This window comes from Panulirus ornatus, chromosome 4, assembly GCF_036320965.1.
Source record: "Panulirus ornatus isolate Po-2019 chromosome 4, ASM3632096v1, whole genome shotgun sequence".
NCBI classification, from domain to species: Eukaryota; Metazoa; Arthropoda; class Malacostraca; order Decapoda; family Palinuridae; genus Panulirus; species Panulirus ornatus.
In genome coordinates this window covers 81939547-81963213 of record NC_092227.1, presented here as the reverse complement: position 1 = coordinate 81963213, position 23667 = coordinate 81939547, and the positions used below count along the sequence as shown (strand labels likewise).

Sequence of the window (23667 nt, the reverse complement as noted above, 5' to 3'; positions counted from 1 at the left end):
CCAGACATTTCACACATCCTGGTTCAAGTCCACTGATGGCACGTTGACCCCTGTATACCACATTCCAATTCACTCAATTCCATTTACAACTTTCCCCCTCATGCATGTTCAGGTCCAAATCACTCAAAATCTTGTTTACGCCATCCTTACACCTCCAATTTGGTCTCCCCGTTCTCCTTGTTCCCTCTTCTTCTAATTTGGTCTCCCCGTTCTCACTGAAATACCCTCTTTAAACCAGAATAATTCTGAAAAGCTATCTAGATTTCTCCTTAAACAAACTTACAAAAATTCTTTTTTCATTTCCCACATCAGCAAGGAAGAACAGACTGAACTTCAATCCAGCAACATTGGGACCTGGCCAGTGCCAGACCAGAGAAAATGCCCAACCCATAGTCTTGCCAGCTGAATCCACACACATATTGCTGTGTTATCAAAGGTAGAACAAAGCTTAAAATAGGATATAATACAACCATTAACAGTTCCATTCCAAACAAGGTTTTTATTATTACATTAAATCACATCAGAAGTACCCCCTGACGGAGACTGCAATATCTTAGGCAAGGGTTTTTCAGGGCATGCAGCGCTAATACAACAGATTCATCAGCATTATACACTTGCTCTGGGGCTAAGTTTTCCACTGCCACTAACTGTGCAAATTCATCCAAAAACTTTTTCACAGCTTTGTGACAAGTAGTTAATGTAACAAACAACCACAGGTTGGTTAGTTGGCTTTGGTTGACTCTTGTTACTACTGTTGTTCTATTGTTATCGTCAAGGCAGCCCGCCTGCCCTGCGTCAGTTCCAGCCAGGCAGCTGGCTTGTCCACTCTCTCTCGCCCTGTATATATTGCTGTTAGTTGTTTAATGGAGAAATAGAGTTTTTATCAATTTTTTCAATACAACCTTGCACTACATGCTTCCATGTCAGCACTATGCTTTTCACTGTACACACTATGTACTGAAATTCCATGTCTTCACTTAAACTTGTGTAACCATCTTTGCAAATATTCACAATCATAGTCTAGCTTTGGCCAGCTTGATAAACATCTTCCCAGAAATAGTTACACCTTCATTATGTGGGAGCTTAAACTACTTTATAAGTGCACTGTCTAATTCTGTACTCCTGGCACCTTTCAAAGTTTTCCAAAATTTAAAACTGTTCTGGTTTTCAGTTTCAACAAAAAACTGAATATAAGAAATTAACAGGACTGTTAATTAGCTTGGCTGCAGTGTAAACAGATTTTAGTGCCTTAGTGCTGCTAACAACACCACCCTGAAAGCAGCTCTACAAAATAATGGTGGCAGGTTCAAAACATGCCAGACCATGGGAGTTGCTGGACCATGGAGCACTGGATTAGAGGTACAACTTGTACCAGGAACAAACTATGAAAGGCCACATCTGCTTTTTTTTAAAGTATGGAACAAAAAAATAAATATTTCAGTATAAATTATAAACTGAAAAAGGATATATTTTTAACAAGCATTATGAAAATTTATCATTTCTGCAAATTTTATAAAAATAAAGTCATTCCCTTACACTGTCCATACAATTCATTAAAATTAAGCCATATATAGAAATCAGAGGATAAATGAAGAGGAAATAACAACATCTACTTGCTACCACAGGTTTCACAGTCTCATTCAATCATGGCTAGCACCAAACATGTTACTAATTTCACCATTATCACACTGGCTACATCAATAAAAAGCCAGGGTTCTGGGTTAACTAAGACAAATTTGGACAATGTGCCGGCAATATCATGAGAGATCCAGGCAGCCCTAGCAATGTGAATGCGATGTATGAAAGTAAGTGAAACACAACGAAGCCAACATTCAACTTTCTCACAATGCTTCACATGGAAGTTTTGATATCAAAACCCCATGTATGTTAATCTAACGATACGTACTTCAGCATAAGAAAACTCAAGAGTTAAATATTTCTTAATGCAAGGAAAAGACCTATTTGCTATGTACTGCATTATAAAGTCAAAAATTCAGCAGCATATAGTTACAAAGCCTTAATACCATTATACAATGTAATTATAATAAAAAAAGTCATGAAATAATAAATAACTAATTCATTGGAATAGCATTTCCTTATTTTCACTAAAATGCAATCAACTTCATTCCAACACACTCTATCAAAATTACTTGATAGTCAAATTGTAAATATAGAGGCCTTTTCTCATGTTTTAATCCTTTCCCCGTGGGAGGCTTATAACTCCATCCACCAGTACAAATGATTCTGGGGATTTGAAATGAAAGAATTTTTAAAAAAATTTTTACTAAGGTTTTGGACAAAGTTCTAATCCCTGATTACAAGACTACAGAACTTGTCTGAATGCAACTCTTTATACTGCTGCTAAGAAGAGTCAGAAGTGGTGTGCTGTGAACTGGTGTAAGAGAGTTAGCACTGCCAGATATACAAGTGCACAACTGCATTTTTCTTGCTTTTACTACACCAAGAAATTTTTCTTGCTTTTACTACACCAAGAAAAATCGTGCATATCAGTGTTTTTGTCATCAATATCAACTCAGACAGATATTAATTCTTCATAAACACTTAAACTAAAGATATCCAACAAATCCATTAAATTATCCAGATCTTCCATCACTGCCACAGCAGCATACCATTGCTGTACTTCTCTCTCCACCATCTTTAAAGGTAAATAGCCATGATTTTTTTAAAAAGAGAAAAAAAATTTCTACTACTATGACAACACATGGTGGCTGGCATTAGACAACATTTATAATATCTGTCTGTCTGTACAAATGCCAAGGAAGCTGCCAGATGCATAACAACTAACCACCATACATAGATGCTAATAATTCATCCATTTCCTAGGCAGGATGGGGTGATATATTTTTGAGAATATATCATACTATTGAGCAGGATATTGTATGATGAGGGAATAAGTCAAGGGACAGCAGCTTGATCTACTTAACAATGCAATTCTGCAGTTCAGGGTGTAGTGGCCTTGGAGAGAGGGAGGTTGTGGTGGCCCCCAAAAGAAACAACGTGAAAAGGGCCTGAATTTGCTAATTTACACTAATATTTATGTGCTGACACCTTGTGTGATATCCTTGAAAGTGAGATCCCTATTTGCACCAATATGGATAGAAAAAAATAGCCAATATACATGAACAATCCACAATGAAAGAGTTAAAAATGTCTAAAAAAAAAAAAAAGTAAAAGACAAAATAATATAATCACATTCATTATATATATAAAAGCAAACAACAGATTTTATCATAAACAATCAGTAATATGAAGTTACTCCCACATGTCTTTTCCCATGTTTGTTTCCTGTTCCCCAGGAACAATCCGAGTGGCCTAATTTGCTTAACTCTACTCTCTAGATATTATGGATCATGAACAAAAACGAGAGCCCCTTATCCATATTCAAACTCCACAGACTCTCCCTTGGTTTTTCGACTGCTTCACATGCCCTACTTCAGCCCACTAACAGCATATTGCCCCCAGCAAACCACACTTTCCTCCAACTGGCTCTATTCCATGACCAACGTTACATTCTCCAGCTTGTACTAAACCTGTTTTTGTTTTGTCTTTCAGACACTCTTTTTATTACCACACATCTCTTACTCTTTCATTATTTTGTTGGAACCACCATCTCTTCAAACATACCCGCTTTTGCTTTCCGAGATAATGTTCTCGCCTTCCACACATTCTTCAGCCCTCCCAGAACCTTCGCCCCCTCAGCCACCCTGTGACTCATTTCCACTTCCATGGTTCTATCCGCTGCTAAATCCACTCCCAGATATCTAAAACACTTCACTTCCTCTAGTTTTTCTCCATTCAAACTTACCTCCCCATTGACTTGTCCCTCAACCCTACTAAACCTGATAATCTTGCTCTTATTCACAATTCTACTCAGCTCTCTTCTTTCACACACATTACCAAACTTAGTCACCAACTTCTGCAGTTTCTCACCCGAATCAGCCACCAGCGCTGTATCATCAGCGAACAACAACAGACTCACTTCCCATGTCCTCTCATCCACAACAGACTGCATACTTGCCCCTCTCTCCAGAACTCTTGCATTCACCTCCCTAAAAACCCCATCCATAAACACATTAAACAACCATGGAGACATCACGCACCCCTGCCACAAACTGACATTCACTGGGAACCAATCATTTTCCTCTCTTCCTACTCATACACATGCCTTACATCCTCAATAAAAACTTTTCAATGCTTTTAGCAACTTACCTCCCACACCATATACCCTTAATAGCTTCCACAGAGCATCTCTATCAACTCTATCATATGCCTTCTCCAGATCCATAAATGCTACAAACAAATCCATTTGCTCTTCTAAGTATTTCTCACATACATTCTTCAGAGCAAACACCTGATCCACACATCCTCTATCAATTCTGAAACCACGCTGCTCTTCCCTAATCTGATGCTCTGTACATGCCTTCACCCTCTCAAGCAATACCTTTCCATATAATTTCCCAGGAATACTCAACAAACTTATACCTCTGTGATTTGAACACTCACGTTTATCCCCTTTGCTTTTGTACAATAGCACCATACATGCATTCCACCAATCCTCAAGCACTTCACCATGAACCAGACATATATGGAATATCCTCACTAACCAAGCAATGGTTTGGTCACGTGGAGAGAATGAGTGAGGAAAGATAGACGAAGTGGATATATGTGTCAGAGGTGGAAGGAACGAGGAGAAGTGGGAGACCAAATTGGAGGTGGAAAGATGGAGTGAAAAAGATTTTGAGCGATCGGGGCCTGAACATGCAGGAGGGTGAAAGGCATGCAAGGAATAGAGTGAATTGGAACGATGTGGTATACTGGGGTCGACGTGCAAACCATGGAAAGTTTTATGGGGCCTGACGTAGAAAGGGAGCTGTGGTTTCGGTGCATTATACATGACAGCTAGAGAATAAGTGCGAACAAATTAGGCCATTGTTATCTTTTCCTAGCGCTACCTTGCGCACATGAGGGGGGGGGTTGGCAACAGGAATGAATAAGGGCAGACAGTATGAACTATGTACGTGTATATATGTATATGTCTGAGTGTGTATATATATGTATACGTTGAGAAGTATAGGTATGTATATATGCGTATGAGGACGTGTATGTATATACATGTGTATGTGGGCGGGTTTGGCCATTCTTTCGTCCATTTCCTTGCACTACCTCGCTAACGTGGCAGACAGCGACAAAGTATAAATAAATAAATGAATATATATATATATATATATATATATATATATATATATATATATATATATATATATATATATATACTCTTCTATAAGCCTATCTTGTGTATAGGTCGATCCAGGTTTTTGAGGATAATGGTATTGGAATAACAAATTAGGGTAATAAAGCACCATATTCTATGGCATAAAAACCCATTTCAGGAAATCCTTACTGAAAAACACTCTACATCCTATAAACTGAAGTTCACTAAGCCTGAAACACCTGAATGCCAAAGGCAAATTGTTTACCATTTATTATTATGACACTTTACACTGAAATGCGATAAAGCAAAAATATTTCTTATTTCCATTCAAGTATTTATTCAAGTCAATTAGGAAAGAATATCATTGTTATACAAGTCTTTCTTACTAAAAATCATTCGAAAAGCAATTACGGTAACATCTTTAGAACAACAAAAGAAAGCAAAAGTTGATTGATTTCGTCATGATTTCATCCCACTTTCCACTGTAATACGTACATTATTTCAACAAAAATATTATATTTTTGTAAATCTATCATATCAAGCACAGTATGAATAGAATATCATTGTAATATAACAGCATTTTAACCAAAACTATCAAAAAAAACAGTAACATCTCTTGAACATCATAAGGTTAGGTAAAGTCTTTTGCTTTCATCATGTATTTCATCCTATTTTACATTGAAATACATCACGTTTCAGCAAAACTACAATTCATTTCTGAGAATATATTCCTTCAGGCACAGTTAAGGTAAAATATACTTGTGATGTAACTATTTCCTAACTAAAAATGACTGCAAAAACATGTACCGTCTAGCTGATATGGCGGAACCCTGGTCACGGAGAATTTGCCTTTGCATTGCCCCTTCCTAAGCAGCCTTTTATATTACTGCACACTAAAACTGTGTTTATATTCTTATTGTTTTGCTTCTTGTTTTCCAGAAATATGACAATTTTGAATATACTGCATGTTACAGTACTTTTAATTACTAATTACTACATATTTTACAATTCCATTGTTTACTGGCAGTAACAGGTTCATACTTTTAATGTGTGAAGCTAAAGGTTGCTCTTACACCTTCCCATCATGCATAGGCTTCCACCTAATGAAACTATTACCCATCTAAAGGTTGACCCATGAATTTTTTGCCAAAAAATTTAGTATTAAAAACTCGAACTACACATGAGTAGTACATACTTTTTATCTTTTTAATTTCATATTCAATCGCTGTTTCCTGCATCAGTGAGGTAGTGACAGGAAACAGACGGAGAGTGGCACATACAATCATATACACATATATATACATATATATATACTATTGGAAAGGATCACAATTTTGCATGTGATCAAGTACATTCCTATGAGTCCACAGGGAAATGAAACTTGATAAGTTCCCAATAGCGCTTTTGTGTAATAATCACATCATCAAGGGAGACACAAGAAAGACATATATAAGCCAGTTGATATACAACAAAGAGACGTAGCTAAGACGCCATTTGGTAAACAAGTGACTGTCACTTGTTTACCAAATAGCATCCTATCTACGTCTCTTCGTTGTACAACAAGTGACTGTCACTTGTTTACCAAACAGCGTCCTAGCTACGTCTCTTCATTATATATCAACTGACTTATATTTCATTCTTGTATCTCCCCTGATGATGTGATTATTACACAAAAGTGCACTTGGGAACTAATCGTGTCTCATTTCCCTGTAGACTCATAGGAACATATATATATATATATATATATATATATATATATATATATATATATATATATACATAAACGCCCATACACGCACATATACATATCAACATATACATACATATACGTACACAGACATATATACAGATGTATATATTCAAACTTGCTTGCCTTCATCCACTCCTGCTGCTACCTTGACTCCCCAGGAAATAGCATCGCTACCCCTCACCTCAGCGAGGCAGTGTCAGGAAAACACAAAAAAAGCCACATTCATTCACTCTCAGTCTTTAGCTGTCATGTGTAATGCACAAAAACCACAACTCCTCATCCACATCCAGGCCCCACAGACCTTTCCATGGTTTACCTGACGCTTCACATGCCCTGGTTCAGTCCACTGACAGCACGTTGACCTTGGCATACAACATTGTTCCAATTCACTCTAGTATGTTCAGACCCCAATCACTCTAAATCTTTTTCACTCCATCCTTCCACCTCCAATTTGGTCTTCTGCTTCTTGTTCTCTCCACCTCTGACAGATATATCCTCTTTGTCAACCTTTCCTCAACCATTCTCTCCATATGTCCACACCATTTCAACACACCATTATTTGTTCTCTCAACCACACTCTTTTTATTACAACACATCTCTCTTACCCTTTCATTACTTATTCGATCAAACCACCTCACACCACATATTGTCCTCAAACATTTCATTTCCAATACGGCCACCCTCCTCAGTACAACCCTATCTATCGCCCATGCCTCACAACCATATAACATTGTTGGAACTAATATTCCTTCAAACATAACCATTTTTGCTCCCAGAACCTTTGCCCCCTCCCCCACCCTGTGATTCACTGCTGCTTCCATATTTCCATCTGCTGCTAAGTCCACTTCTGGATATCTAAAACACTTCACTTCATCCAATTTTTCTCCATTCAAACTTACATTCCAATTAACTTGTTCCTCAACCCTACAGGACCTAATACCTTGCTCTTATTCACATCTACCCCAACTTTCTCTTTTCACACACTTTTCCAAACTCAGTCAAAAACCTATGCAGTTACTCACCTGAATCAGCCACCAGAGCTGTATCATTAGCAAACAACAACTGACCCACTTCCCATGCCCTCTCATCCACATCAGACTGTATATGTGCCCCTCTCTCCAAAACTCTTGCACTTGCCTCCCTAACTACACCATCATAAACAAATTAAACAACCATGGGGACATCACACCCCTGCCACCAACCGACATTCACCAGGAACCAATCATTCTCCTCTCTTCCTACTCGTGCACATGCCTTACATCCTTGGTAAAAACTTTTCACTGCTTTTGGCAACTTGAAGGAATAGTGGTTCCAGCAATGTTATGTGGTTGCAGGGCATGGGCCATGGGTGGGGTTGTACAGAGGGTGGATGCGTTGGAGGAGAAATGTTTGAGGACAGTATGTGGTGTGAGATGGTTTGATCAAGTAAGTAATGTAAGGGAGAGACATGTGGAAATAAAAAGAGCATGGTTGAAAGAACAGAAGAGGGTATGTTGAAGTGGTTTGGATGTATGAAGAGAGTGAGTGAGGAAAGATTGACAAAGAGGATATGTGTGTCGGGGGTGGAGGGAATAGGGAGAGGCAGTAGACCAAGTTGGAGGTGGAGGGATGGAGTGAAAAAGATTCTGAGTGATCAGTACCTGAACATACAGGAGGGTGAAAGGCGTGCAAGGAATAGAGTGAATTGGAATGATGTGGTATACCGGGGTCGACATGCTGTCAATGGATTGAACCAAGGCATGTGAAGCATCTGGGGTAAACCATGGAAAGTTTTGTGGAGCCTAGATGTGTTAAGGGAGCTGTAGTTTTGGTGCATTACACATGACAGCTAGAGACTGAGTGTGAATGAATGTGGCCTTTGCTGTCATTTCCTAGTGCTACCTTACGTGCGTGTGTGGGGAGGGGGTGCCATTTCATGTGTGGCGGGGTGGTGACAGGAATGGATGATGTCAGCAAGCATGAATATGTACATTTGTATATATGTATATGTCTGTGTCTGTACATGTATGTATACATTGAAATGTATAGGTATGTATATGTGCATGTGTGAATGGCTCTATGCATGCATTTCGCCAATCCTCAGGCACTTCACCATGAATCATACATCCAATGATTATCCTTACCAACCAGTCAACAACACATTCACTCCCTTTTTTAAGAAATTCCACTGCAATACCATCCAAACCCTCCGCCTTGACGGCTTTCATCTTCCGCGAAGCTTTCACTACCTCTTCTCTGTTTACCAAACCATTCTCCCTGACCCTCGCACTTCACACACTTCAACCAAAACACCCTATATCTGCACCTCTATCATCAAACACATTCAACAAACCTTCAAAATATGCAATCCATCTCCTTCTCACTTCACCACTACTTGTTAATACCTCACCATTAGCCCCCTCTTGTCTTACGCACTCTATTTACCTCCTTCCAAAACATCTTTTTATTCTCCCTAAAATTTAATGATACTCTCTCACCCCAACTCTCATTTGCCCTCTTTTTCACCTCTTGCACCTTTCTCTTGACCTCCTGCCTCTTTCTTTTATACATCTCGCAGTGAATTGCATTACTTCTTCCCTGAAAAGATCGTCCAAACACCTCTCTCTTCTCTTTCACTAACAATCTTACTTCTTCATCCCACCCCTCACTACCCTTTCTAATCTGCCCACCTCCCACCTTTCTCATGCCACAAGCATCGTATGCACAAGTTATCACTGCTTCCCTAAATACATCACATTCCTCCCCCACTCTCCTTACGTTATTTGCTTTCACCTTTTTCCATTCTGCACTCGATCTTTCCTCGTACTTCCTCACACAAGTCTCCTTTCCAAGCTCACTTACTCTCACCACTCTCTTCATCCCAACATATATATTATCTATACTTATTATACATTGTCGCTGTCTCCCGCATTAGTGAGGTAGCGCAAGGAAACAGACAAGAGAATGGCCCAACCCACCCACATACACATGTATATACATACATGTCCACACACGCACATATACATACCTATACATTTCAATGTATATTTACATATACATACACAGACATGTACATATATACACATGTACATAATTCATACTTGCTGCCCTTCATTCATTCCCGTTGCCACCCCGCCACACATGAAATGATACCCACCTTCCCCCTGAACGTGCACGAGGTAGCACTAGGAAAAGACAACAAAGGCCATATTTGTTCACACTCAGTCTCTAGCTGTCATATATAATGCACCGAAACCACAGCTCCCTTTCCACATCAGGCTTCACAAAACTTTCCATGGTTTACCCCAGACGCTTCACATGCCCTGGTTCAATCCACTGACAGCATGTTCACCCCAGTATACCACATCGTTCCAATTCACTCTTTCCCTAACATGCCTTTCATCCTCCTGCATGGCCAGGCTCATAATCTTTTTCACTCTATCCTTCCACCTCCAATTTGGTCTCCCACTTCTCCTCATTCCCTCCACCTGACACATATACCCTCTTTGTCAATCTTTCCTCACTCATTCTCACCATGTGACCAAACCATTTCAATATGCCCTCTTCTGCTCTCTCAACCACACTCTTTTCATTACCACACATCTCTCTTACCCTTTCATTACTTACTCGATCAAACAACCTCACACCACATAATGTCCTCAAACATCTCATTTCCAGCACATCCACCCTCCTGCACAACCCTATCTACAGCCCACACCTATCATCCATATATCATTGCTTGGAACCACTATTCCTTCAAACTTGCCCATTTTTGCTTTCCGAGATAATGTTCTCGCCTTACACACATTCTTCAATGCTCCCATGGGAGATAGAATACTTCCCACCTATTCCTGCATGTTGTAGAAAGCGACTAAATGGAGTAAGAGCGAAATGCTGGAAATGTTTTCCTGTTTTACTTTTCCAAAAAAAGGAACAGAGATGGAGGGTAATTGAGGAGATTTCCCTCAAAGGTTCAGTAATCTGTTCTTGATACTACCTTGATAATGCAGGAAATGGCAAATATGTATGGTCAACATTTCCTGCATTAGTAAGGGGGTGACAGAAAGTGATTACAACAATGGTCTCATTTGCTTAAAACCACATTCTAGCTGTCATGAATATAGCACTGAAACTGTAGCTCCCTATCCACAACCAGGTGCCACAGACTATTTCCTACCTTAGTAAGGAGACATTTGAAAATACTCAGAATGTTCCAGGAAACAACCTTGCTTTAGTCATTCTGAATACACATATTTCCAACACCTTAAGCATAATTACATCATAGAAGTAAAGCATGACTTTGCTTTGCAGAAACAGTGCTATGCTGAAGTGACAACTAATATACATTTACAATTTATTGTTTTATGAAAGTTATCTAAAAACCATCTTCTGACCCATTAACATGATTTTCTTTAGTTACAAACACACTGCACTTGGAAGGGGTCCATTCTAATTCTTGAAAAACATACAACCACAGTTCTTTCCGGAAATTCTCATTTTTCTTGATCAGCTGCTCTTCATATATACTTCCTCTCATCTACCTTAGTTATTTCACCTGCAAGGGAGCATCCTCAGTATTTCCAAATTTAAAAAATCCACGTTTCAGTAAGAACATCTAAAGTGATTCAAACTTAGTAAATAACTCAAATATTGCTGTGGAATCCTTGACACCTGAAAAGGTGTTGACAGACTGGTCTATTAGGGAAGGAAAATTCTATATGCACGACCCTGCTATAAGTGTACGGAAAGGCAAAATTTGTAGATTATGAGATAAAACAGAATTTACAACCTTATTATGATACAACCATGCCAACATGCAATATTACTTGAAAATGTCTGAAGCACTGCAGCTGAATCCCCAGTACTAATATGCAGTATATACCAGCAAAAGATACTGAATGAATCACTGCATTAAATGGATAAACACTCAAATGAATCTGAAATGAAATCAACAAAATCTACAATCAAACAGTAACAGACAATGGCTTACCAAGATTAGGTGTTATAATGTTTTCTACTTTATATATCCATAACGACCCCACAGTCAGAAATTATCACATCCTGTATAATATTGTGGTTGATGGCCTTTTCAACCACAGAAAGACCATGCTCTACATGACCAAAGGCTGCTTCTTCCATGCAATGTTTGGCTTCTCTGGTGTATATGCGGAAGATGGAGCTAACATCTTTCTTTTCATATCGCCCTGCTACTAATCCAGGTGTAATGGGTACTGCACAACCTAGTTCAGCTTCTGCATCTTCACCACTGCAATTGCTGGGGAGTGTTGCACCTCCACTGCCATCTCCCTGGTCATAATCACCACCCCAGACATGTTCACCTGCATGACCCTTCCACCAAACACGATGAAAATGTGTATTGCGGAATGTAGGTCCCTTCTCCCCAGTGCATAAACTCAGGAACTGACGACCTCTTGCTGTGTTGCCAGTCAGTCGTATGTAGACTCGACCTTGAGATGTACCATCCCAAAACAGGTCAAGGAATGTCAATGTTGATTTACTATCCAGACACACCATGAAACATTCCAACTGCAAAAGCAAATGCAAATTACAATATATGAATGCCTGAAAGCTATTCTAAATAGTTTCATTGTCTATCCTGAAAATGAATAAGTACTATACTAAAGAATCACTAATGAGCCAACCAAAATGTGCAGTTCCCATCTCATTCTAGTGTAGTATGTCCTTGAAAACACTTAACAGACTGTATGCAAGCAGATATGATGCCACAAGTTTAAAAACTCAACTCCTTCCCAAAAACAGTAGTTCACTATTTATCATCAAGACTGAATGCCTTACTAAAAGTGCTCTCTACACTGATCCAGGGTAGAATTCCTGATATCATATTAGCAGTTTTATCTCAAAAACACCGAAAAAGCCTGCGATATTTCTCCAATAGCTCCTTCAATTTCTCCTTCCATACTTCATTATTACCTACATGACAAAAATGAGAGTGTATTGGTGTTAGCGCCACAGCAAACGTCATCGATAGTATTAGCAACATCATCTAAATCAGCATCTGGAAAACAAAAACATTTATGGTTGGAGGGTTTCTGGCATAGAATTCCTCCTGCTGTCCTCAGATCAGAGTTGCTGTCAAGCCTTACTTCATGTTCACTGTTGTCAACATCACCCAAAGCCTGAAACCAAATGTTACTTACTGGCAACAGGTAAAAGTGTATGGGGTTTTACACCTTGTCACACTACCTGGAAGGGTCAATTTTCCCAGTTGAGAGAAGAAAGATTACTTTGGGGTGTTTTAACACCCACCACACTGCTGTCCAACACTGATGGCTCACTTCCAGATTCTCTCAACAAGCTGGATTCAACAATGTCCTGAAGGACATGCAACGTGTGTGTTAAAAAGGTATTTCATCAGTAGCTTCAGTGAGCTTCTTCACAAAGGTCTCTCTAACCATGCAAAACCTGTAAATCACAGGCATCACAAGATTATCATAAAACTGAATGCCAAACTTCCCACTGCACACAGAACACTGATGATATGCTGGCATGCTGAAATAGTAAACAGATATTGTATATTACTGAATATAAGGCTTATGAAAAAATAATCAAGTCACTGAAAAGACACTACCTTGTATGTTAAGTTTACATAAGTTTTGCATTCCCCAAAATCTATGCAGTGTTTCCTAAGCACATATACAAGAGTATTTTAGCACTACAATATGATAAACAACTAGCTAACAGTTCAAATAGCACAAAAAGTCCTAAAAAAGTAATGAAAGAACAACGAAAAGTATATTAGTATCCACTAGAAAATCGTTCTGTGAAGCAAACATAGGCATGTCTGACTGCTAGTAAGGATAGTGTCTCCTCTCCCAACCCATAACTCACCTCAGTCCCCATGGTTCTATCCCAGTCACATCTAGTCTCAGGCATCTAACACACTCCACTTCCTTCAGGTCCCATTCAATTGTAAACTCCAACCAGACTGTCTCATCGCCCCTTGCAGCAACTTATTCCTTTACTTTTATTAATTTTTTTTTTTTTTTTGCTTTGTCGCTGTCTCCCGCATTTGCGAGGTAGCACAAGGAAACAGACGAAAGAAATAGCCCAACCCACCCCCATACACATGTATATACATACGTCCACACACGCAAATATACATACCTACACAGCTTTCCATGGTTTACCCCAGACGCTTCACATGCCCTGATTCAATCCACTGACAGCACGTCAACCCCGGTATACCACATCGATCCAATTCACTCTATTCTTTGCCCTCCTTTCACCCTCCTGCATGTTCAGGCCCCGATCACACAAAATCTTTTTCACTCCATCTTTCCACCTCCAATTTGGTCTCCCACTTCTCCTCGTTCCCTCCACCTCCGACACATATACCCTCTTGGTCAATCTTTCCTCACTCATTCTCTCCATGTGCCCAAACCATTTCAAAACACCCTCTTCTGCTCTCTCAACCACGCTCTTTTTATTTCCACACATCTCTCTTACCCTTACGTTACTTACTTGATCAAACCACCTCACACCACACATTGTCCTCAAACATCTCATTTCCAGCACACCCATCCTCCTGCGCACAACTCTATCCATAGCCCACGCCTCGAAACCATACAACATTGTTGGAACCACTATTCCTTTAAACATATCCATTTTTGCTTTCCGAGATAACGTTCTCCACTTCCACACATTCTTCAAGGCTCCCAGGATTTTCGCCCCCTCCCCCACCCTATGATCCACTTCCGCTTCCATGGTTCCATCCGCTGCCAGATCCACTCCCAGATATCTAAAACACTTTACTTGCTCCAGTTTTTCTCCATTCAAACTTACCTCCCAATTGACTTGACCCTCAACCCTACTGTACCTAATAACCTTGCTCTTATTCACATTTACTCTTAACTTTCTTCTTTCACACACTTACCAAACTCAGTCACCAGCTTCTGCAGTTTCTCACATGAATCAGCCACCAGTGCTGTATCATCAGCGAACAACAACTGACTCACTTCCCAAGCTCTCTCATCCCCAACAGACTTCATACTTGCCCCTCTTTCCAAAACTCTTGCATTCACATCCCTAACAACCCCATCCATAAACAAACTTTTATTCATATTTACTCTTAACTTTCTCCCTTCAGACTTTCCTAAACTCTGTCATTTACACTCAACTTCCCCCTTTCAGACTCTCCCAAACTGTTATTATTTACTCTTTTCTCTCCTTTCAGACTCTCCCAAACTGTCATTTAATCTCAACTTTCTTCTTTCAAAATCTTCCAAACTTTGTGACTCATTCCCAACTTTCCCCTTTAAGACTCTCCCACACTCATAACATTTACACGCAACTTTCTCCCTCCTTTCAGATTTTCCTAAACTCTTGTCATTTACTCTCAACCTCCTTCTTTCAGAATATCCTAATCTCTGTCATTTACTCTCAACTTTCTCCTTTAAGACTCTCCCAAACTCCTGCCATTCACTCTCCTCTCTCTTTACACCCTCCTAAATTCTGTCATTTACTTTCAATTTTCTCCTTTCAGACTCTCCTAGATTGTCATCAGCTTATGGAGTCTGCCACTAGAGCCAAGTTGTCTGCAACAGCAACTGTTTCACCTCCCATGAACCCTCTCCTATCCCCAGCATACCACAGGCCTGCCTAACCTATAAAGATAGCAAATAACCTGGGAAAAACTCATTCACCTTCCTACCCATTTGCTTTATTCTCTTAGTAAAGCTCCACACTGCATTTAGCAACCTTTCGTTTACCCCAAGCAAATGTAAAACTTTCCATGAGGCCTCTCTGTCAACCTGATCACATGCCTTCTCCAGCCTTCTCCAGATATATTTACTTCTAAGTACATTATACTACAATGCATGAAAGCGCCTAAACACATACACACAGTAATGATTCCACAAGCATTAAACAACTCCCTTCTCAACTTGGGCCTTACATTCTACCTCATCAGACATACACCAACATGAATCTGAACTCCCAGGCATGTATGAGTGGCACTTTCTGATCTGTATTCTGTACACCACTAATCTCTACAACACTATAAAAAGAGATTCAGCATATCACAAGACCTGTCTTGCCCATGATGTAAAGTTCATTCTGACGACACAGATCATTTATTCCTTAACTGTCCTACACTCAACCCAAACAAAAAATGCATCATCACACTCTTTGCCCTTGGTCAGAAAAGTAAAACATCATCATGCAATATAACACCAAATAATTTCAGGAACAGAAAAAATAAATGCAGTTTTACTACAATCAACAATTTGATATTCAACCTATATCTTACTATCATAGCTCAGATGACATAATCAAAATGTATGACAATTAGACTTGTTTCAAAAATCTCATAAATCCTCAACAATCCCTTCGAGAACTATGCCTCTAATGTAAAAATATTTGATGCTTTAACTGTTTTTTTCTCATGTTCTACCTTTTCATCAAAATGTCATTGTATTGGGGAGGTTTTCAGTTAAAAGGCAATTTTCATACAAGAAATTACAATGCAATTAGATATAAATTTCACTTCTTCATGTACAGCACAATTAATTGCTACCTTTCTACTGGTCACTAGATCACAGACATTTCTGAATTTCATGAACTCACCGGCAATGCTCGAGCCTCCTTTAATGTTGTGATGCCACTGAGGGAGTGTAAATGCATTCGGGCACCATTTACTGTCAACTGGGAAAATTTCTTGTCAGTTGGAGTTTCTTGACAAGCTACTATTTGGCTTACAACCCCATTCTCTGCTGTGGATGTCAAGAGTGACCGGAGAGTAATGCTGAGTAGTTCCTGAGAAGTAACAAGCTCCATTTTTATATACAAGAATTTCCTTATCATTCACCACTAACACAATTTCAAATGTTAAAAAATTCACAAGAATGTGTAAGAGTAAAAGTGAAAGTTTTAAGGCCATTTAATGATACTACTCTGATTTACCCTTTTGGTGCTATAGGTGTCAATGTAAAATGAAGTAATTAGGTGCTACTGATGTCAACCTACATAATTCTGTGTGCAACGTAGGCTCTGTTGGCTGGCCTTAGATAACAACCAAAACAAAAGATGGGCCATTCAAGCTGCCTGGAGGCCTGAGTAACCAACTAGTGACCAGGATAGGCAGTCACTATATTCTCTTGGGACTCGCCTTGTACCTGGCAACCCAGGAAGTATGCAACATCCCTATCATCCTCCTCATGGGACACTCCATGCAGCCAATATCACTATAAGCATCATAGGATTCAAACACCCTCAAAAAAAAAGATATTCATTGATGAGTTTCTCAGGTGAGAAAGAAAATCTCTCATTCTGTTTATCTGAAGATGATAGTCAAATGGATGTGTAGAAAGCTGAGTGAGGAAAAATGCACTCGTACAGCTGAGATCCAGAATGCACAGCAGACCATACATGACTTCTCTTGAGTTATATTATGATGTGTTAGATATTTTTGTGATTCTAAGTTATGATAATAAACCAACTGTGCCCTACTAAAAAAAATTAAATTCCCTTTTTGTTACAAAGAAGTGTGTTCCAAAAAGGATTAACACACTCTTTGTACAGTAAAGCAAGATCTCTACAGAAGGTTAATTCAAATGTAAAAGGCATTATTTCAATAATCTCTAAACCCTATGAGCCTGCTACAAGAACATTTAAATAACTTTATCGTATCATTTATGCAAAACATTAGTAAATGTTAAATTCAAACACCAATATAACATAGTGGGTAAAATGAATGCATTAAAATCATATTCAATATCTAAAACATAGTTCCATATCGTGCCTACACATTAATCCACAGGTCAAAATGAAATCCAATTATACAAGCTCTTTCAAAGTAATTCAAACAATTTTTCCATCTATTTCAAAAGTATCTGTAGTTTTAACTCTCTCAAGGGCTTCAAATGCAGTTCACATATGATGACATTTTTATCTGCTTAGGGATTTCATACAAGTTTAGCACATGAAGACTGCACTTATTTTCCATGCAGGCTTTCATGAGTGTCAACCATGTTGCTGAAGTCAATCACAGATGGTCTTAGGTCAATCACAGCCAATCTTTGATAATCCAGAGACAATTTAAGGTCAATCACAGCGGTGACATCAAGTCAATCACAGATCATCTTAGAAAAATTACAGCTGATATGAAGTCAATCACAGATAATCTTATACTAATCAGAGCAGGGTATATCTAAGTCAATCGAAGCTCATCTTAGTGAAAGGACAGCTGATCTGAAGTCAATCACAGATAGTCTTATGCCAATCATAGCTGGTTTTATGCCAATTACAGCTGGTCTTAGTCCAACCACATATGGCCTTACATCAAAAAAGTTGGTCTAAAGTGCTTAACACCATTAGTGATTGACCTACTGTCAACTGTGCATGCACTATTACAGAAACCAAACAAAATCTCAAGACCATGGACCCAGGTGGGCATGAGAGTACCCCAGCCCAGTACTATGAAAGAATTAATACCTTAGTCATAAGATGACAACAGTAACTTGGAGACAAGAGTCACATTAATGTCATCCATCAATGGAACCTCTTGTTTCAGTTTTCCTCAGTTTACCCTTAGAGATTGATGACAGCTTATCGGCAATATTGCTAGGAGATTCAACAATAAACCTAAAGACTGCACTTTTCTTCATGTGCTACTGGGTTCTACAGCTGCTTATGTCATTCAGGATAAAGAAGGGTAGCTAGTGCTTTAGAAAAACAAATATTTTTATGACAGAATCAATCCAAGAGATGCCCATATCCCTTCACCTCCTTTTCAGTCTTAATCTTACTAAGATTAGCCAACTTCCAGAGGGTTTGATCTTTCTGAAGTCTACTTGTTGGAGGGCCTTGAACCTCCATTTGGGCAACACCTAAAGGAGCAAGAAAACTTCCTTTGATTCCCATATTGCCATTCCAGCTTTCTTGTTTTTCAGTGCAGCTTCTTGTGAACTGTTAACTGGATTGCTAACACAAGCTATACAGAAATTTTGTTCTTACATAAGCCACATCATAAAAACCTGGAATCCCAAAGTGTCTAAAATAAAAGTTTTGACGTCTGGTTGATGACCTGACCAGTGGGACCACCAGTAGATGATGCAAAAATTTTGTTTTCCAACAAAGCTTGTCCATGCAGTTGAGGATACTACTGCAATTTCATCATAATACAGATAAGATCTGGGCACTGTTTCATTCTTATTAGAAATACAGACATGTATTTTACCTATAAATGAATTAGGTAGAGTTCTGTGGAATGACACTCGCCATCCCACAATGATAAATCCTGGATATGGGACCAAAAAATACTGTATGTAAACATTTCAATGAATTTCCTTATACTTGTATGTGGTTTATTCTTGCTGTGTCTGAGATTTATCATCTGATTTGTAAGCATCTCTCTCTCAATCGTTACAGAATTCTTGCCAAGGCTCCTAAAATTAGGAGGCCAACAGTTATATGAGATATATGATAAATAAAGATTATTTTGGCCAAAAATAAGGGGTTAATGGTTACTTGAAATAACTAATTACCCAAGAATATACAGTAGTCCCATGGTTCAAAGTACAAGTGCTCTCTCATGCATTGGATGGGGAAGTAAATTTCTTTAGTAAGCTCATTAATAGGTACAGGTGTTCATATGTCAGATGTTCATAACTCAGGGACTCTCAGTAATAAAAAAACAGGCACATTACCCAATATAAAAAAACGCTATAAACAGAGTAATCAAAGACTGATGAAAACAGGACACACTGTTCAATGCAATGGACCTCACCTTTGGCAACGGAAAGAAGCTGCTTCCTTGCTCACCTCAAGGCATTAAAGAACTTTAGTTTCCAAACTAATGCTCCTCCCCTTGGTCTTCCCACCACCACATTCCTTATCACACAGTATGAATCTAAGACATATTTTGACTGGGTGGAGTACTGTAGAAAGTTCAGTGTCTGAAAAAAAAAAAAAAAAAAAAAAAACTCTGCCCTACCACAGATTTTCAAAGGCAATACATGACTAAGGTTTACTATGGGGACGAGCATATGATGCTCTCTGAGTGAAATTATTGTCCATCTGATCACTGAGATCATTATTTCTAATGGTGTGAGCACTTGCAACCCACCTCATTGTGCCTCAGGTTATCATTAGATAAAGATGTTCTTTCTTTACTCCCGATTGTCACTTCATTTAGAGAATTTCACATCTGAGATATATTTTTTCCACCTGTGCTTCAAATGTTTTTTTTGCCTTTTTAGGGAGGACAAAGCCCAGATTCTTGCATGGAAGCAAGTGGGTACATGAGATTCCTATGAAAAATGGGTGCTCAGAATGCATAATCAGGCAGCCGCATACTAGTGCTCATGGCCTTCATAACAATACTCTTCCCAGCACCAAAAGCTATCTAAGGTCACCTAAAAAGACTTCTAGGTCTAAAGATAACCTCCAAAGACAAGAAGTATTGAAGCAACCCCTAAATCTCAGCCATCAAACTTAAGAAAAGCCATCCAAAAATTTTGGAAACATCTACAAGAATTCCTCCCACAAGCCAGCTGCTAAGCCCCTCCTTCCTTACAAAGAAAATGATATGCAAACAATTCCCATTAGCAAAAAAAAAAAAAAGGACTGGAGTGAGCAATAATGGAATAGGGTGATTTTTTCAATGTATGTTTCTTCCAAATGTGTACAGTACAAGCTGCAGAGGATGAGGATGCCAGAGGGTGCCAGCAAGTATAACTCTCATTTCACAATGTTAACAGTGAAAAACCCATATAACATGATAATCTGGGGTTCCTTTAGTGATGCAATGGGTAGGAGAGGGCTATACTTCTTATCTTGAAACACTACAATGAATGGAAAACCGTGCATTAAGAAGATGCTAAAGGAACATCTTTTCTATGAGGTTCATGGGCTCGAATACTTTATGCAGTATAGGGCATCCTGCCATAAAACTAGTAAGGTGATGAATTGGTATCAAAGAAAAATATTCAACTGCTGAAGTGGCCTGGGAACTTGCCAAACCTTAACCTAATCGAGAACAAATGGTACCAGATGAAAGTCAAGCTTGCTTCCTACAACAACTCATCAAAGCCAAGCCTCATTCAGGAGATGAAGATCCTATGGACCTAAAACAAGAACATAGAATTTTTTAGGAACCTTGCCAGTTCCATGCCCTAATGTCTGCAGACAGTAATCAAGATGCAAAGTTACATGACAGCCCAAAGTTACAAGACAAAGTATTAAAATGTAAATGTGGCAATGCCTTTGAAAATATATGGATGCAGACATGGTTTCTTGGTGTATGTTGTAAAATCAAGGCAAAATGAAGAGCCCTTGTTGCTTATTGGGCCATGAACTGTATCAAGCAATTACAAGAATGCATTCACAAAACAAAACGGTAAACGACTGGCATGTAGGCCTTGCTCATTGCCCAGTGTATGTATGTATGTATGTCAAACTTGCAAGTTTGAGAGAATGACATTATATGTGATAAAATACCATACCAGTTCTCTAATATCTTAATGAAAAACAATAATAATAGGGGCATAAACTTTGGTGGGGCTTGCCTGGATTTTTTAATCATACCTTAAAGTGTTTTTTAAGCTCTTTAATTCTTGCCCAATATCTATATTGGAGGTCCTACTTCATTCTTTAACCCTCTGAATTCCTTTACTGTATTAAAAAGGACTATATTTCATCTCTTTGATCTACAATTTGCAGTAAAATTAAGAATCAATAAAGTTAAAAGAAACTAAACATCTAAAATCTCAAGCACAATTCTGTTAATGAAGACCTTCCTAACTAGAATGCAGAACTAGAGATCATGCTGTTTTATACATCAAATGAAATGAACTTCCTTTCACATCTGAAATTTGTAACGACATATGAACATGTATATCTTTCCCTTGGGAATAAATATTCAGCAATATCACGAGACAATCACAACTCAGGAGTCTGTTTGGAGCTTAAAGATTTTGTTTTAAACAATGAGACCACAGAAAACAACCACATTTTTAGTGTTGAAGATATGACGCACAATGCATTCATAAATATCTCTGTTTATCACTTCAATAGAAAAGTAATTGGTGTACAATTACAATAATGGACTAGCAAAAATGTATTTAAAAACTAACTATTTCTTTAACAAGTAAAATAGTCCTGACAGATATTAATAAGATCCGAAATCCATATACAAGATGATAGAAGATAAATGGCATATAGCAATGCACAACAATGCAAATGGATTTCAAGAGAGTTGCTAACCAATAATCTTTCATGTTACCATTAATGAGTATCATCAATGAGAAAGAAGTTCAAAAAATTTGTTTGATTTTTCTATACTTCAATGCAATAAGGCTTCTTTCTGTAAGTGATTCATTCAAGGAACCTCAATTTTAGCCCCTTGACAAACATGTTTTACTTCTACTTTTATCAAAAGTTACTTACTTTTATGAATATTATGAACATACAGTTTTACGTCAAAGCAAAAATTAATTCATACATTAACTCATGAATTTCTTTATAAATAAGAAAAAGGTAGCTGTATATATGTATATGTCTGTGTGTTTATATACATATACGTTGATATGTATAGGCATGTATATCTGCGTGTGTGGACGTGTATGTATATACATGTGTATGTGGGTGGGTTGGGCCTTTCTTTCATCTATTTCCTTGAGCTACCTCACTAATGCAGGAGACAGCGACAAAGTATAATAAAATAAATAAATAAAGTATTTTAAATATGGTAATGAAAACATGTAACGCTTACCTTGCCAGTTTTTTTCACTTTATCATTATTAATAACTCTGTATGATTTACATGATATCCACTGAAAGGCTGCAGCATAATCATTCTCCACTGTCTGGAAACAAGCTAATGCTTCTCGAAGGTTTTTTACATGTGGCAATTTGGACACCACTTCTTCCAAATTATTTTTCATTTGTGTGCCTTCCTGTAAAGCTTTCCTGAGATATTCTTGTTCCTTTCCAAGACACTCTAATGCTGCATGCATTGACAAGAGTAATATATCTAGCTGATCACTATAACATCTGATCTCTTTCAATGATACTGTGAGGGATTCACTAACTGCCTTTGACATATTTTCTTTATCTTGCTTCATTTTCATCAAAGCTTCTTTGAGTGGAAATAGAACACACTCTTTCCTTTCAAGGTGATCAATTCTGCCACAGATATCACAAACCCACTGATCACAAACTGCACAATGAGCTGTAGGATGTACTCCAACTTCAAGACACCGACTACTATGAGGAGATCGTACTGATGATGAAAGTGAATGACTCTCTTCAGTGGAATAATTCACATTACAATATGACTGATTTCCCATAAGTTCACTGTTACTTACTGTTACAATAGCTTTCTCAGTATGTTTAAGTGATGAATCAAACTGCTGACCCCCAGTGGCACCCACTTCAGTTGAATATGGCTGACTTTCAGGTCCTTCATTGTTGCTAACTGGCACAATAGGCTTTGTTGATGCTTCCTCTGTGAGAATAGCTATTAGGGGCATATTAATTGTAAGCTTGTCAGCGGAGGAAACTCTCAAAGTTTTCGTTCTACACTGAGGACAAACAATTATAAAGTGCTTTAATAATCTCCAGGCACATGAAGTGCACACTGTATGGCCACAATACAAGTTTCTGGGCATTCTGTTTCTGCGATCATACTTTTCTTCACACACTCCACAAACCAATCCTCTGAAACA

The 23667-nt window shown here is 38.4% G+C and overlaps 1 protein-coding gene across 3 annotated transcripts in view; it reads right to left on the bottom strand.

Moving 5' to 3' along the window:
* Positions 1 to 472: 472 nt before the first annotated feature.
* LOC139745901 (uncharacterized) overlaps positions 473 to 23667 on the bottom strand; it is a 40030-nt gene continuing 16835 nt past the window's right edge. Inside the window, exons 3-6 of one of the 3 annotated variants that reach the window (XM_071656574.1) lie at positions 22714 to 23659; positions 16569 to 16757; positions 11953 to 12509; positions 473 to 11517 (exon numbers count right to left, since the gene is read on the bottom strand). In XM_071656574.1, the coding sequence (XP_071512675.1) occupies positions 11982 to 12509; positions 16569 to 16757; positions 22714 to 23659 (1663 nt within the window). In that variant the 3' untranslated portion in view covers positions 473 to 11517; positions 11953 to 11981. Of the gene's footprint in view, positions 12510 to 16568; positions 16758 to 22713; positions 23660 to 23667 lie in introns of all 3 variants that reach the window. The other 2 variants (XM_071656566.1, XM_071656581.1) reach the window with 2 other exon arrangements.